We start from the raw sequence: 16,530 nt of genomic DNA, 5'->3' as shown, positions 1-16,530 counted from the left end.
TGCATTAGCTTTGTGGCTGGAGGGAAGGATTTGAGAAATTATTGTAATTTACATGTTGAAATATGGTGCCAAACATTAATGGAATTTAATGAAGGCTACCTCAATGAAATGGACAATTAAATTCAATTGTAACCCTCTGTCAATGTTCAGGTTTTGATTAGGCTCATCCCTGGCTGATACAGTATCTTGTGTAGGTTTTGATTAGGCTCATCCCTGGCTGGTACAGTATCTTGTGTAGGTTTTGATTAGGCTCATCCCTGGCTGGTACAGTATCTTGTGTAGGTTTTGATTATGCTCATCCCTGTCCGGTATCTTGAAGATCGTCGGTTGTCGTAGTTGTAGTGTATCAGCTAGCTGTGCTGTCACTATGATGCACATATAAGAGGGAGTGTGCAGGAATGTGTTGTTCAGCCTTCCTGAAAGGGGTGGGTTTGTGGTTTAAGGGAGGTTATATTATATAAAGGAAAAGCTACTTGTTAGAGATTTCCGGGCTATTTCAGGGTTTTGGAGTTAACCCATTGTAGTCTGCTACTGCACTGGTGCAACACACTTTATTACATTGTAGAACAGATTTACATTTTTGTAACATTTTTCTTGTTACTAAAACTTAGGTTTCCAAATTACGTATAACATTAACTAGTTTAGGAGCAACACAGTACATCTCAATGCTTGATTTGTTGCATATACACCCTCTATCATGTTCCTCTTGAAATCTGATCAATATCTAACTGTATGCAACAAACAGCTCTCCTGACACACTCCCTCCCTCCCAAACTGCTAAGCATGGGAAAAACAGAAATGTTCATCTTAAACCCTTACCTCACTTCTACTTCAATATTCAAATACTGTAATGTTTTTTTTAGAGAAATGAGCTAGGGGTTAAGTGGAGGTCAGATCATTTAAATGTTTGGTTAGAGTTAACGCAGTGTTGTGGTCAGGTCTGTATTGAGAGTAGAACAATTGCACTATGCATTTCTCATGCTTTTGTTAACCAGTCTTACAGCGCTTCACCCCCAGTGATCTGTAATTTACCAGGCCTGACACCATGCTTATAATATTCTTTGCTATACTTTGCTATGCTTTTACCATATGGGCTGTATGAAGCCCTCTGCTTACCTGCTGCATGAAGTTTCAGAATGCAAAGGTTTCAGGTGCATAGGGCGGAGACCGCAGTGATCCTGTCAGTTCTGAAACTGGCTGTTATTCCACTCTTCAGGTTGCAGTCAGCAGATGCAAGAGGCTTTAGCCACTACAGACCCTCATTCCCTGGATAATAAGGTTGCTTGAAACGCTTAGATAGGTTGCAACCCTACCTGGAACTAATGTACAAGAGACTCACTTTCAATTTTCTGTTTTCTCTCTATCTAATCCTGTTATACCGGTATACCGACTTGTAATTAGTTTATTTTTTATTTTAATGTTGTTATATTTTATGAAGCCACAAGAGCGCGCCAATGATCAACTAAATGGATTTTCTATGCAAATGAACAACTGCTCCAGTTAATGGTTCCAGCACCATTTATGTTTATTTTGTTTAAAATGATGTCCTTTCAGACTTCTCATTTTGTTTTTTTAATTCCCAATATACAAACTGCAGATTATATAAATAAATATATTATATATATATATATTAGACACACACACACGATTGAATAATGTGTGCAGTAATTTAGCAAAATACATATAATTAAGCAGTAGCCTCATATATTGTCCTGCATTAAAATGTTACTGTATGTAATTAACAACTGTCTATTTTTTGTAATGGTGAGCCTATAATTATATATATATATACACACATTATATATATATATATATATATATATATATATATATATATATATATATATATATAATTAATTAAATTAAAGTCAAATAAAGACTGCAACCTGTTATGCTTCTGTCTTACACGGTTGGGCCAAGAGCTTAAACTAGAACTCCTACACCCAACTATTTTTTTGTTTAATTTTGTCTGGAAAAAACACAGAACCAAAACATATTATTAGTTATCACAGAGTCTGTTGAAAAATAAATGTAGTAATGTATACTGCAATGCAAGTGCAGTTGGCACCGGTCCCTTCTTAATGGGTGTGGGGGGGGTGGGTTCTATTCAACTTTTGGTTCTGAGACACTTTGCATATAGAACGCCAGCGCAGCACTGTTCTGTTAAACTTGTTTAACATAAAAACAGGACCAGATCTCAAATGCCAGGTGTTTCCATGATGGTAAAAGTGTGAATTCATTTTGATTGTTTTTTTTTTTATTTTTATATATCAGACCTGGAACAGTTCGACATTAAGAGGTTAATAATATGTACTGTAAGTGACCCCTGCTTAATCCCCTGGCTCTTATGTCTGCATTTACCATGTGAGCAGCACAGCCTCTGCACACATCTGTCTCTGTTTTTTATTAAAATCAGCAGCAGCCTGTGGGATCATTCTCGTTCCTAGGGATTATATTTAGGCAAGGGAAGAAATTAATAGAGGGATTTCTTTCCTAAGAGACTATATAAACCCCCCAAATTAAAAATACCCTACCTCTCCTAAATGCAAACACTGTGTAATCTCAGGGATCAGCACTCCAACAAGCAACACCCTCCCTGCCATATTCTTGCAGTTTCTGTTGCTATGCAGGGATGACAAGTCAATTCAGTGGGTATTAAAGTTCAAAAGTCAAAAGCACCTGTACTGCAACAGACTGTCCCATGCAGGTAAGCAATAACTGGGTCTACCAGAATCCCAGATTGGTGTGAGTGGAGCATCTATATTCTCTACACTTCAGCCTTATTTGTGCCAAGATGCAGAGGAAAGGATTTACTAGTCGACTGCTTAATTTCAGAGTGGCTCGAACTAGCAACACAGCTGAGATAAATATAAGTTTTATCACACTTACACAGAAACTAAAAGTCTGACTCCCTTCTTTATCACCCCTCCACAAACCTGCATGCCACACCAGACTCCAGGCAACGCTAAGGGTTTTCTGGCAAATAAAGTGGAGCTGCGTCTACATGCAACTGCAAAAGGTACAAGGCTGGGTTTATTCCAAGTAGAAATTCTGAAAAAGAAAACATATATATCTTTGTTCTTTGACAAGACACAAGGGCAAAGAAAAACAGAAATGTTAGACTTACAAAAATAAGACACCCCCAGAAAGATTTGAATGAACATTTTTTATAATTGTTTTATTACTTTTAAGTATATCTGGTCAGACAGAAGCTTTATTTATTTATTTATTTATTTATTTTAATTAAGCTTCTGCCACTTTGTTTTGTTTTCCTTTGTCTATTGCAGAAGCACTAACCCAGAATGGAAGTTATACAAAAATAAAATTTGATATAATTTAATTGTGTTGAATTAAGAACAGCTATATTAGTTGTTTGTTAAAAAATTACCAAAGTACTGGAAATACCGGCAGTGGTTTTATGATGTTGTGCTGGCCACACCCACAGTACCCCATGCCCCACCCATGCTTGGAATGGCCACACCCTAGCTCATGTTGCTTCGTGCACACCTTTTTAATATAACATGCTTCTTACACCATAGATCTAAAAAAAACCTGAGGGCAGTCTCTTATTGCAGATTAATATTCCAAGAGAAGGCACGAGTTGCAGTTATTAAAGTGGCCTAAATCGCATGTATTACTCTGAGCCAGAGACCTGGATCAAGTGAAGTCAGGTTTAACCCACAGCGAATTTAATTAAAACAGAATTAAAAGAGAAATGGTTTTCAGTTTATTGTTGTTGCCATATGGAATGGTATGATTCCTAATAACGCCATTTAAGATTATCCACTTGCCTTATTATTGTGCCCAACTTCTTTTTTTCTATTTTATTAATTGATTTAGAAAAGAAAAAAATACAATTTGTATATGTCCTAAAATTAACACTGAGCATAGTTGATGCGCCTTTTATATATTCAGTAAAATGAACACACCTTAGTCTTGGCAGACAAACACATTGATAGTTTTGTTTTCAATGTCTTTTATACTCAGCAGAACATCCACAGGAACCCCAGGAATTGGCCCATTTTTTCACGACTAAAAACTTCAAGATCACCAACCCCTCCAAATCAAACTGCTGCTTAGCTGGACTTTGGAATCAACCTTCTAGTTATTTTAAGATCTCCATTACTCTAAATAATGCACAGTTCAGGTATAGCCTAGACCAGCCCAACCCATGGTTATTTTTAGAAAAAGAAATGTGGTAGTTTTATAAGCCTCTTCAATACGTTAATGATCAGCTCCCAACTAAGGCTTAAGCACAAAAACACACTGTTTAATAAGCAAAAGGAGGCTTATCACTGAACCCCTTTTCAGACATTTGCATGAAAGATTTAAATATTGTTGTTGCTTCCTGGTATCTAATCGGTTTACTCCAATGGTAATCAGTCTATGGGACCGACGTCACAGTAAGGAATTATACTTGTAGACAGTGAAGAATCAAAAGGCACAACAAAAGGAGGGCCACTGATAATATCTGCCATGCTAAAGTTAGGGATGCAAATCATTGATTCTAACTCCATTAAACTACTGCTGTGCAAAGACTGATATCGCATCAGAACGCTTGTGTCGTGAGCTGGCTTCGAACCATGGCTAGTGACCTGTGATTTCACTGCATGCACTGGGGACTGAGCTGGGACCATACCCGCTCACTGCACACAGCTGAAAATGACCTTGCAAAGAGGTATAGCATTTGAGGGGGCCAAGTTTAGTGCAGCCTAAACCAGATTCCTCTGAATGGGATTGACAAGACATATTGAATGCTCTGCTCTGGAACTCCCGTCTCCCTGAAGTTTAAGGTAGATTGAGCTGCTGTCCCTTTTTTTTTTCAGAAACTCAGCATTTCTCATACAGTCTTTCGAAGACCTTTTGCCGGTGGGCTGGCGCAAGGCAGCATCCAACTGTGTCCTCTGTTTCCTGTACCCGCCTCAGAAAGCGGCAGCGGTCACGGGCCAATTCTTCCCAGGGGCCACGGCGATCTTCATCACAGCTGGCATAGAACTCCTCTACCTCGTCCACAAACATCACCTAGGGCACAAAACACACAACTCTTAGTTACACGGGAACTCTTAGTTACAAAGAGAACCTGTAACCATTAAGATAATTATACTAAGATAAGGGACCATAAAAATTATATTCCCTGAATAATTTACCTAGTAGGGGCGGACAATGGACTAACAATGACCAACAGGGATATCAGCCACCCTGATGACTAATAATAACCGACAGGGATTGTGCAACATGCTTACAACATGTACAGTCTGCAATTACTAACATCTAGGCAACTGCTGCTCCCTAAAGAACCCCTGAACAGCAATGTTGCATCAGCTGATCATAGCAATCAGCCAGCCTGTTGCATGGGGTTTACATCACTCCTCCCACAGCACCCCAGGAGTACGGTAAGTATGTGTGTTATCAACACGCTCGTAGCACCCTGTGGTCTTTACATCACTCCCACAGTTGCTCAGCAATCTGTTTGGGAGACGACTGGAGAATCAATCAACGTCCGATGCCCGGGATTAGGGTTAAGAGCAGGGTAAAGACGCAGAGAATGAGGAACTCTGTATAGGTTTCTTTTTATGTGCAATGGAATGCAGTATAAATTAAAAATGCATCAAAATCAATGGACCTTGAAGAGCAGCTTGGTCTCTCTTAATGCATGGGTAACGATTATAATTACACACAATAGGCAATTTTGTACTTTGAAATCAGATTTACTAAGCTTTTGCTCCAGTGCACATACAGAAATTATTGTAAAGCCATATTAAATCAAACAATGATGCAAACTGTATGGCCTTTTACGTAGCACACCTGTGTAGCTTAATGTGCCTTAAAGCTTATGGAACCCTTACAGATATTTTATTTAATGGGGCTCCCAGGCTGTAACCTTGTACTTAATGATAAGATATATTTACTGTTGTTCAAGATTTGAAATCAAGGTTACAGTTCAACCTGGAATAGCTCAGAATGCTATGCAACTGGGAGGGGGAGGGAATTATTACCTTTTTTTGCTTGCCACATCTTTTGCTTGTCTTCTGCGCTTGTTCAGTGTGGCAGGTCTCGGAGAAGCCGCTGTCCAGTCTTTCCTCTGCCTCCTCCATCTGCATGGAGGGTGAAGGAGCTCTCCTGCCCGCTTTTTGCTTGCTGCTCAAGGGGGCGCTACACCGCTCCCCTCCCTGTTTAGTACTGATGGGAACCATGAAATTCAGGGGGTTATAGGGGTCCCCTCTGCAGCTGAAGGAATTCCATAGTTTGAGACTCTCTGCTTCATCACAACTGCTGTGGTCATCCTCACAATTCCATGGGCTTTGAGACCCTGAGGAGCACTCTGCTTCTGTTACTTCCTCCTCTGTAGTCATTGCATCTTCCTCAAAGTGAGCTCTGGGCTTAACAGTCTGGATTGCAGCGGTAAAGTTTTGGGGGTTGTAGGGATCCCTGCTTTGACTGAACAAATTCCAGAGCCTTTCTTTTTCCGCTTCCTCTGTCCCACCCTCTTCCTCATCAGTATCATCCTCTTCTGATTCGGAAAAGTCAGACGACCCCTCACTATTGAACCCATCATCATCATCATCATCGTCACTATCCCAGTCCTGGTCCAATTCTGACTCACTCTCCTCACTGCAGGGGGCGCCCATGATAAATGCAATGGTCTTGTTTTGGCACTGGGGGCTGGCGAAAACGGGCAGGCTTTGACTGGCGACCTCAATTTGTGCTTCCACATTTGAGTCATCACAGGCCAGAGTGGCATCTCCTGTATCCCTCTGTTCCATCTCCCCCTCGGGGCCCATAGACCCACTGCTCACCCCAATGTGGGGCTCCCCCACCTCCCCACAGCTCTGCTGCTCAGACCTAACAGCCTCAGAGGAGGCCTGGCTTGAACAACAAGCTTCCATTTTGTGGCTTTTGGAGCCGAAATGCTCCTCCTCCCAGCTGGAGTACCCATTGTCCTGGTCTGGGGTCAGCACTATCGCCTCAGTGCTGAATGTGGCAGTGGCTGCAACAGCCGCACAAGCACAGGGCCTCCCAAACGCTAACAGGGGCTTTTCAGAGAGAAAAGTTTCCGGTAAGGCCGTTTGTGAGCTTGCATTGACAGGAGGACGCTCTTTGTGAAACTGATATCCAGCGTTTTCCGCACACAAAGGAGCGGCTACAGGGCTGGGCTGCAGCTGCTGATGAATCCCTGTACTGTCCTGTCCTTTACTTTGTTGCACTGGTCTGGATCTACCCGAAAGCTCCACTCCCTGTGCACCACTTCCAGCGGTATTGTTATAATCAGTTCCCCAAAAATGCCCCCACCAGGTTTGTTTTACCTGCCCTGCCGACACCCATGTCGAATTTTCCCTTTCAATTATCTGACCTTTCTTGCCAGTCAGCACCTCACTGCCGCTCTTGGCGTCCTGTGCCGATATAACGTTGACAAGAACCTGGTTTAAACAATGCCTCGCTGCAGACACATGTGCATTCGCAGGGACAGGGTCTTTGGAATACATGTCCATATCTCTGTCACCATGTATCCCCATCACTCCGAGGCCGTCCTTGGTAAACCAGTCAAGAGACGTGCCGGTTGATAAGAGCGAAAATGGTTCCTGGCCGCCGCCGATACCGTAGTTGCTTTCATTTTGGTAATGCAACAAGCCGACATGAGGACGGTGTTCCGTCTGCATCCAATCCTCTTCAAGTCGGGCTAGAAACATATGCTCGCATGCTAGGCTTTGCTTAAACTCCCCGCTGATCCACCCAGTCCCGCTGCTGGAGTGGCTCTGTGTCTGAGGCCGCCCGGGTAGGTATCTTTGTAAGAAGGAGAAATTCGGCCTTGAAATCATTGAAGAGAAAAACCCAATCCACGAGCTATCCTGACTTCCAGGCTCATGAGAGGGCACCCCAAGCTGGGTCGAGCTACTGGGTCCAGTCATCTCTTTTGTGTACAGTCCGTCAGAGTTCATTCTGCTGTGACTAAACATTTTGACTTAGATATAATTATTATAAATGATATATAAATATATATTTTTTAAAGGGAGAATTAGTTTAATTTCATATAAACTTAATATACGATATAGTTTATGTTACGTTACATACACGCTAAAAAAAAGGCTGCTTTAAATAAACATTAAAATATATTTTTTAAATCCTTTAAGTTTATTTAAAATAAAATAAAAACAAAACGTTCCATATGCCTTCCTCGACTCGATTTTAATTTCAAAAAATAAAACCGCAAAGCTCCATTATTACAGCAACAGTTCACAATATGTCCAATACTGTTATTTCTTTTTGTATTTTTATTTTCTTTTATTTTTCAAAGTCCATTTTTCGTTAGCATGAGTTGCAGTGTGTCACGTACCAGTTAGCTCGCCGCCTTTGCTCCCAGTGTGTGCGGACCGCCATCTCTCCGGCGCTTGTATCGGCAAAATGAACCTGAGAATTATAATTAACGAACTTCATTCGGGCTGCCAGCTTCATACAGATGGATGTGAGGAGGAGAGAAGAGGACGGACACAACACGGAGAGACAAGAAAATCTAAATAAAAAGCTGGTATCCTGGTCGCGTACTGAACTGAAAGCCATTTTCTTTTTTGCCTTTCTCGTTGTAGCGTTGCTGACTGGCTTGCTGCTGTGTTGCTCAACCAGTTATTACTGCAAAACAAATAATTCCGTAGGTGAACTCTGACAGCTTCCTCTTATTTCTTATTTTAAATCAGGTGTTTAACTCTTTCAACTCTCCTCCGATTGAGTGTCATTCACCCTTTTTATTATTTTATTTCTTTGACAGCTATTTTCACTGCCTTCTCATTGCCGAGCTCCCAGTAAGAGGATTTCATCAGACAGTTAAGGGAGCGTCGCAGAATTACCAATACCAGTGACCTGCATCTTAGGGATAGTCGTTCAAGTTACTATACGCTTACAGCAGAAGACAAAATATCCTTTTTTACGTTACATACTTTTGAACTGAACTGCTCTGCCGCTGTTTACTTACGCATAACATGTCTCAGTACTGCTTATGCAGCTAAAGTAACCTTTGTCCCTAACAATCCCAAGTCCTAGTGGAGATGGAGGGAGTCAGATGGGAAGTTGTTTGATAGTATTACAGATTGGAGTTGTATTCTAGTTATAAAAAGGCAGCCTTAATTTCAAATAATTAAACCGTTGTAAAAAATGTTTTGGGGAACTTTGGAACTCAAAGCAGGGTCAGATCTTTATAATAATGTAAATGGAGACTGAATTGAAACGTGCGTGACATACTTAAAGGCTGTATCCTTTTCTTTGGTGTGTTTTCAGATGTATTTTTGAAGAAGCTTCTTTCAGTTCTAGTTTCATTATGAAATGCATACCGCAGATCGTTAATCGCGTGCAAGCCGAGAATTCCTTGCTTGCAGTTCCAAGAAACAGACTGACACTGTAACCTGTTATTTATCACTGACCTTTTACTACAAAATGTAAATGTTCATTTCCAATTAAATATGGCATTGCCTTCAATGTGGTTTACACACTGGTTAACAATGCATGCACCCGTTTGTTTCTGTGGTAAATTAGTAATGGTTTCACCTTGTTTATTCTAAACGTGTTGATAGAGAGGATATTGAGGGTGGAGTTTGTAGTGTATTCAACTATTGTTAGTGATTCTGTATGGCTGTTTTGCAAAGAAAATTATCTAAAATGTCACCCGATTTGGCGACATATAACAGCAATATTTATGTCTGAGAGTATCTGTTTATTGAAGCTGTATAAATCTATGTCCTATTGCTCAAATATTTCATACAAAATATGCATTTTTTTCAGGCATCAGAGCATTGCTAAAAATATATATTTTTGGTAGTTTCTTCTGTATTATCCAAAGGCAGTCTAAACAGACACCAATGATGACTGACAGGTATGTCCCCTTTTTTCAGGCATTCTAGTTGAACACCACACAGAGCTGTGCACCGTAGCGAAAGAGAACATGTCAAATTTCCCGGCCATGTTCGTAGCTGTGTTCAAGATAACACAGAGCAAGATTTCTGCTAATTTCCAGTCTCTCTCTGGAGAGCGGCAGAGATTATTCACTTGTCAAGTCTATACAGGACCTCCCCATCCTGATGCAACTCTTACTTCGGCTTGGAATTCAGCGCTGTGTGTATACAGTCATGCTGGAGAGCAGCTGTGGGCACCATGGAAATCATCCCCAAGAGAAGATGCTGTGTCTACCCCAGTGCAGCATGCATAGGGTTAAAACAGGCCTGCTTCCTTCACCAGCAACGTGCATATGTGTGTGCACTCTGCCCTTGCTGTTGAGGATCAACGAGGAACCTGGTCTAAATACCAACACCCAAAGCATGGTACTGTATGTGTATGGGAGTTGGAAGAGGTGCTATTATAGCATGCGATTGTCCAGCTGTTTAGGGAGAACTCCTCTGCAGTTAAGCCTTTACCAGCATGATGTAGGTGTGAGGGAAACATTATGCGACTTAATCATAAGACTTAAATCAAGCTTTTCAAATTTTATTACTTAGTGCAAATAAAATAAAAAAAAACACACGACTTAAATAATTAACCTGAAAATCTAAAACACACACTTTGATAATCTATAGTAATAACAACAACAATCATAATAATATGCTCAATATTTACAACACACAAAAGTCCTGTTCAGTTTGAACTTCCATTCCATCCTATATTCAAACAGGGCAGTCAGAGCCACGATAAGGACCCAGCTCATGGGGCTGCTTCCTGTGTGTATGTGGTGGGGTGGGACCCCTTATCTGCCAGCCACTGCTGGATAACACACCCCCTCACTGCTTGCAAAGTACAAACAGCTTCACATCAGCACAACACCCATAGAGCAGTCCATAGCATGTGTAACATGTGCTCATTCATACTGTCAAAAACACAGTATCCATTCATAAAGCCATTCCTGCTGGAGAGTGCTACTTCACTCGTTGCTCCTCCAAGTCTATTCCAGTCCAGGAACATGTTCCAACCAGCTGCCAGCTGCCAGTCACAATAATTAAGGATGTTTAGAACAAAGTCCCGGACCAGAACCATGGGATTCGAGTTGCTAAAGATTTGATACTACGAGAAATAAGTAAGGGGTTTACTCATGGAGTATTGTACCTAAATTCCATCAAATTTATAACTCAGCCATGGTGTTGGGCATTAAATAACCTCTCTATAATGCCACAATGGCTAGTGCTAGAATTTTGAGAACCCCTTCTAGCTGGTTGCCTCAGCTGGATGGAATTTTTCTAAAGCCCACCCAGCAAGAAGGGCGTGGCCACGTGTCAAACCCAATCAAGAAGGAATCCTCCCTCCCAGCCAGCTCAACACACCTGATTAGGCCATGTGGATTGGTCAGATAACCTGTGGGTATGTAGCACCATGGGTTACAAAAGAAAACATATAATAATTAAAAAACCACATATAATAACCGACTGAATTTCAGCACCTCGTGAAGTGAAGCATAGGGGGACATCTATCCAGAGATAAAGATAAAGTGTTATTGTTTACCTTTAATTCGATTGGCTTCGTGCCCAAATGCTGCAATAAAAAAGATCATTCTAAAGTAACCCCTACATGATTAATGATATTCACCAGAATAACATCAATGACATAACTACATGGATCTAGAACCAGATTGTTACAAGTGCAGCCTTGATTTCTTTCCCCAGAATAGCAGATGAATAGAAGTGCATACGCTGCCAGCAGGCTCACCCTCCACGTTCACTTTCACATCACCTGGAAGCCCTGTGTAACTGAAGATCTTTAAAACACTTCCATTGCAATCCGCTGATAAAGAAAAGTGCAGTGTGAAAGCACCATTACCCTTAACCTTGTTCAGATGCACTTTAAAACGTGCAACCATGCTGGCTTTGACTGTGGCACACTAGTGGCTATTTCCACAAGACTCGTCTTTACTATCCTGGGCAATCAAATACAAGGGGGAGGGGATAACTATACAAAGACTCCACGAGTCAACAGAATCCAGTTGGGCTACAAAATGAAGACACTTAGTTGCCCAATTCATAATTCAATATTCTGATAGCCACAAACTATTGGCTGCTGGGCATCAAAACCCATGTACAGTACAAATCCAGAATCACCTTAAAGAGACTGGGCAGGGAAAATTCATCCTGTTGTACTATAAAACACACATGAGATACATACATTTATAAACTGTATCATATTCTATATAGTATATATTTATCATATATACTGCATAACGTGCAAGAGCTCACATCAAGCTCAAATTATAGAACATCATTAAAAAAGAAATAACCAGATTCCTTTTTTTCTTCAAACATCTGTTTTGTCTCTGAGTCATAAGCAACTCGCAGGATACAGTATAGACAGATGGGCAGATGCCATCCATTTCCAAAGCCTTCTGCATCTCCTTTCCGCAGTAAGTTTTGTAAAGATTAATCTGCATTAGGGGTGGGAGTAGGTAGTGCAATATCAGAAACAGACAGATTCCTGGTGCAGGGAGGTGCATTACTGGAGGTATCAGAACTCCAGATTTGAAGTAGTAAACGACAGAGCTGTGCAGAATATCCCAGATCTCAGAAGGGTTTGTGTTGTGAAGGTTAACAGTCTCAGCCGATGCAGAGTGACCCCATCTCCACTCCCCCACTGGGGGTATATTCTTCCAAGTCTTTTCTTCTGAATCCCTTGGCTGTAAACTTCGTCTACCCCTTCTCTATCCTTCACAAAAATACACTCTCCCACCTGTGTCTCACTCCTGATCCTCTCCCTCTCACTCCCCATCCCCTTCCCTCTCTACCGGACTGTGTCCTGCCCGACCGTGCCCAGCTGGTACCAGCCCACCCTCCTGTGGCTGGGGTCGAGGTCGAGGTCTTGGAGGGCGATGAAGGTCTCCCCCAGCAGCGTGTTCTCCCAGAACGCCCCCTCGCTCAGCACCCGCAGGTGGATGACTCTCTGCTGCAAGTCTCCACGTGGGATACCATCATAGACCAGCTGGAACAAAAGCATACAAAATGAACCGTGAGCCTGAAGCCGACACCGCTTAGGTCTAACAAGCACACATTTACTCTCCAGCCCCATCTTGCTGTATGTAAGGTTCTTGCTCGCTTTTTTTGTCGCATGCTATCTGCTTATTAATCTAGCTGCTTTGCAACATTTCAGGGTCAATAGTCCAAAACAAATCAGCCTGCTTACACTCCACTTGTTACGTGAGTGCTCACTGTCTTTCCCTGTCTCTGCCAATCAGTCTTGCTCAGACTCTGGTCTTGTTTCAAGTGCCTGGAGCACTATGTTCTCCCTCGCTCCCTCAGTATCACGCTCTCAGACTCACCATCTCATTGTAGGTGGGGTTACAGGTGCGACGGCCCCCCTTGGTCTTCCTCTTGCTGGTTTTCTGGGGGTCGGGCAGGAGGTAGAGCTTGACATACGGGTCAGGGTCCGTTCCGTCCTGGAGGGGCTGCTGTGGGGGACAGGAAGGGGGGGGGGGGGGGGTTAGTGCTTTGCTGGACAAACGACACACTGGTAGCTATTTCTTCAATCAATATCATAAGATCTCAGAATGATGCAATCATGACACCAGCTCCCATTCTTGCTCTAACCTCTCCAATCTCAGTATGAATGGTAAACAAGCACCCCCCAACACACCCACTGCTTCTGCCCACCGAGGAGCTGCTGACTTGTATACCTATGAACTCTGTATGATTGAACTCTGGAAAAGCAGCTGCAGTTGCCCTGCTCTTCTTTGTTTCCCTGGCAGTCGTACTCACCAGCCCACGGATGTGCATCACCATGATAAAGAGCTTGTCGCTCTTATAGGAGATGGAGAGCTTCACCTCCCCAACCACTCGACCTGCAGGGGGCGTCCACAATACTTCTGTGACGAGAGAGACAAGGGGGAGGTGGGGTGAGATGGGACCACAGCTACAGGTGCCCGTATAGTGAGGGGCACTGGAGCTCAGTTTGTACTGTAGCAGGATCTGTGTTATGCACTTCCACGGTACTAGTACTTTATAGCTGGCAAAGTAGAGGGTTACTTATGTCAGAACTCAGTAGTAAAGTTTGCACACTACTATCTTTGCTAATGTGTGAGGCTATAGTCCTTTATGTTGCTTGTTTTACTGTTGCCATAGAGATCTGTGTTGTTGCCATGACCTTCCAAGGACACTCTGTACTGTATAGTCCAGCTCTCAGGCTACAGCAGGCTACTCATGTTACTAGTCCGATTGCTCAGGGAAAGATCAACATTGCCTTATCTTTCCTGGCTAGTTAAGTTAACAACCTAATCAGGGTTGTTGCCCAGGCTTGTTGCTTTACTTACTTCTGGGTGTTTGCTCATGAAAAGCACTATGCAAATTCAGTTTGTAAAATGTAAATTGTATTGTAAATAAGAGAAATGTAGTCAGGTGACTCTGGGCTTGAATCCCAGGTCATGCCATTTTGTGTGACCTGAGATTATCTCACATTATCTCCAGGTTTAGGCACCACGTTTGTGTGATTGTTGGAAAGAGTCAAATCATACTGTAGGCACGTGCAAGGATAATGTAACTTTGAAGTCTGCCATCTCCTCTGCTGGGTGGTAGGTCGTGATCTGCCTGTGGCTGTGGCAGATCCAGAGTCTAACACCACCAGCGGAGCAACTCGAGAAAGAGAGAAGAACAGAGGAAAAGCACCCGAGAGAAAGGGAGTGACAGACAAGGAGACTCACCAGCTGGTTTGGGCGGCAGGGCGTTGACTACTGTTCCCTGTCTGTCGTCTCGAGGGAGGGGGTGGAAGAAAGTGTAGATGAGGTCACACTGTGGAGAGAGAGAGAGAGAGAGAGAGAGAGAGAGAGAGAGAGAGAGAGAGAGAGACACACAAGCTGAAGTGTTTTTTTTCTTCTTTTTTTAATGGATTGGATGAATAAGGGGAATGGGCAAATGATCAGAAAATTGTTTGAACAGATGCCAAAAATAAAAGACAAGGAAGGGGCGAGTTAAGCTTTAAAAACAGTTGGGAAACCATACAAACGTGCAGTTTCTCCAGCTACCGAACTATATTTGCTGTGCAATCAGTGTGGTAATTCCGGCCTGTCTGCTTGTAATCTGATCTCTTAAGCCACACACTCTGCTGCTTCTATAGCACAGACAGTAAACACATTTCCAAATAAAGAAATGAACAAACATGTTCACTGCTCCTCCCTCTCCCTGATTCCAAGCAAAATAAAACCTCCATGAAAGTGCTGAGCACTCATCTCCCTCAGAGTGATATATATAGTACTGTGCAAAAGTTTTAGGCAGGTGTGAAAAAATGCTGTAAAGTAAGAATGCTTTCAAAAATATCAAATCATCAAATCAATATTTGGTGTGACCACCCTTTGCCTTCAAAACAGCATCAATTCTTCTAGTTACACTTGCACACAGTTTTTGAAGGAACTCGGTCACACCAAATATGGATTTGATTTAGATTTTTCTTCTGTTCACTCACTTTAGTTAATTGATAAATATAATCTATTAACATGTCTATTTTTGAAAGCATTCTTACTTTACAGCATTTTTTCACACCTGCCTAAAACTTTTGCACTGTACTGTATATATATATTATATATATATATATATAAAGGTTATAAAGTATGCTTCTGTATTTGCACCTTTGATTATTGCTTGGTTGTAATTCTGCTGTAATTGTAATTAGGTTACCTGTGCCACCTCGGGCGCAGCGTGCATCAGGTGCCAGACGTATCCGTTCAGCTCCTCCTTACGCCTCTCTGCCATCGCCTCCCCGCGTGATCGCCCGATAACAAACCGGCTCGGGAAGCTGGAGGAGCGAGACGCAACAGGGTTTGTAAGATCTAACAGAACACGCCAAACAACGCAACGCAGCACACTGTGTGTGTGTGGTGTAGGTGTACCTGGGCAGTTTGGAGGAGGGGAAGAGGAGCCTTAGTTTGCTGTGCAGCTCGTGAAACTCCTCAAAGCCCCGCTGCACAAACGCTGCCTCCTGATGGCCGTCGCGCTCCACTTTCACAATGTAGGTCTGCAGAGAACAAGCACAGCGTGACTCTCACAGCACATGGGGGATACAGTGTGCATCATCTAAATGTCTTTGCAGTACATTTCTGTCAATAGGCCTACCTATTTATTAGCTTCTACATATTTTATACACTTAGCAACTTTCCATTTATCACTACCACCCTCCCAGATATGTGCACCATGCAATACAAATATGATTTTAGCACAAATTGTGAAGATGTGCAGAACACATGCAATAGGATATTAAACAAGCTATAAAGCAGACAGTGCTAGATCACTCACATATCCCTTGCTGGGGCTGTATGTTCTCTGGTATCGGCACACGTACAGGTTGCGGATGAGCCCGTCACTCTTGAGGCTGTGAACCCGCGGGGCAAAGGACAGAACGGGCTGCTCCTCCGCGGAGGCGAACTTCATCTGCGCCAGGTTGTGGATGAAGAAGTTGAGCTTTGTAGCCACGCTGCCCAGACTCGACTCGATCAGCCTGCAACCACACAGAAAGACAGTGTCAGTGCACAGCATCCACCACCCAGTCACCTGGGACCACAGGGCAACCTGCCCGGAACACAGCCTGGACTGT

At 42.6% G+C, this 16,530-nt stretch overlaps 3 protein-coding genes across 6 annotated transcripts in view; 1 reads left to right on the top strand and 2 right to left on the bottom strand.

Annotated features, from left to right (window-relative positions):
* The window catches only part of LOC131702731 (acidic mammalian chitinase-like), a 122,645-nt gene that overhangs the window by 38,710 nt on the left and 67,405 nt on the right, over window positions 1-16,530 (top strand). The gene's annotated exons all lie outside the window — the stretch shown is intronic.
* Window positions 3,152-9,080, bottom strand: LOC117434044 (protein phosphatase 1 regulatory subunit 15B-like). Its single transcript, XM_034056568.3, has 2 exons — window positions 5,997-9,080; window positions 3,152-5,022 (listed from the first exon to the last, which is right to left on the bottom strand). Exons 1-2 carry the CDS (start codon window positions 7,953-7,955, stop codon window positions 4,831-4,833), a joined length of 2,151 nt encoding a protein of 716 aa, XP_033912459.3. The 5' UTR covers window positions 7,956-9,080; the 3' UTR covers window positions 3,152-4,830.
* Window positions 10,452-16,530, bottom strand: part of LOC131702729 (phosphatidylinositol 4-phosphate 3-kinase C2 domain-containing subunit beta-like) — a 30,752-nt gene continuing 24,673 nt past the window's right edge. The window contains exons 27-33 of one of the 2 annotated variants that reach the window (XM_059004602.1): window positions 16,233-16,434; window positions 15,830-15,954; window positions 15,618-15,735; window positions 14,648-14,735; window positions 13,710-13,816; window positions 13,274-13,402; window positions 10,452-12,936 (exon numbers count right to left, since the gene is read on the bottom strand). In XM_059004602.1, coding sequence (XP_058860585.1) covers window positions 12,739-12,936; window positions 13,274-13,402; window positions 13,710-13,816; window positions 14,648-14,735; window positions 15,618-15,735; window positions 15,830-15,954; window positions 16,233-16,434 — 967 coding nt within the window. In that variant the 3' untranslated portion in view covers window positions 10,452-12,738. The remainder of the gene's footprint in view (window positions 12,937-13,273; window positions 13,403-13,709; window positions 13,817-14,647; window positions 14,736-15,617; window positions 15,736-15,829; window positions 15,955-16,232; window positions 16,435-16,530) is intronic. The other variant, XM_059004603.1, reaches the window with a different exon arrangement.

This window comes from Acipenser ruthenus, chromosome 30 (genome assembly GCF_902713425.1).
Source record: "Acipenser ruthenus chromosome 30, fAciRut3.2 maternal haplotype, whole genome shotgun sequence".
In the NCBI taxonomy this organism is placed as follows: domain Eukaryota; kingdom Metazoa; phylum Chordata; class Actinopteri; order Acipenseriformes; family Acipenseridae; genus Acipenser; species Acipenser ruthenus.
This window is presented reverse-complemented; position numbering and strand designations above follow the sequence as displayed.

What these genes read in the sequence shown, in the direction of transcription:
- LOC117434044 (XM_034056568.3), bottom strand. Translation starts at nt 7,955, where the DNA reads ATGTTTAGTCACAGCAGAATGAACTCTGACGGACTGTACACAAAAGAG. An exon ending in GATGTGGCAAGCAAAAAAAG is followed by an intron (nt 5,023 to 5,996) that starts GTAATAATTCCC and finishes TTTGTGCCCTAG; the next exon opens with GTGATGTTTGTGGACGAGGT.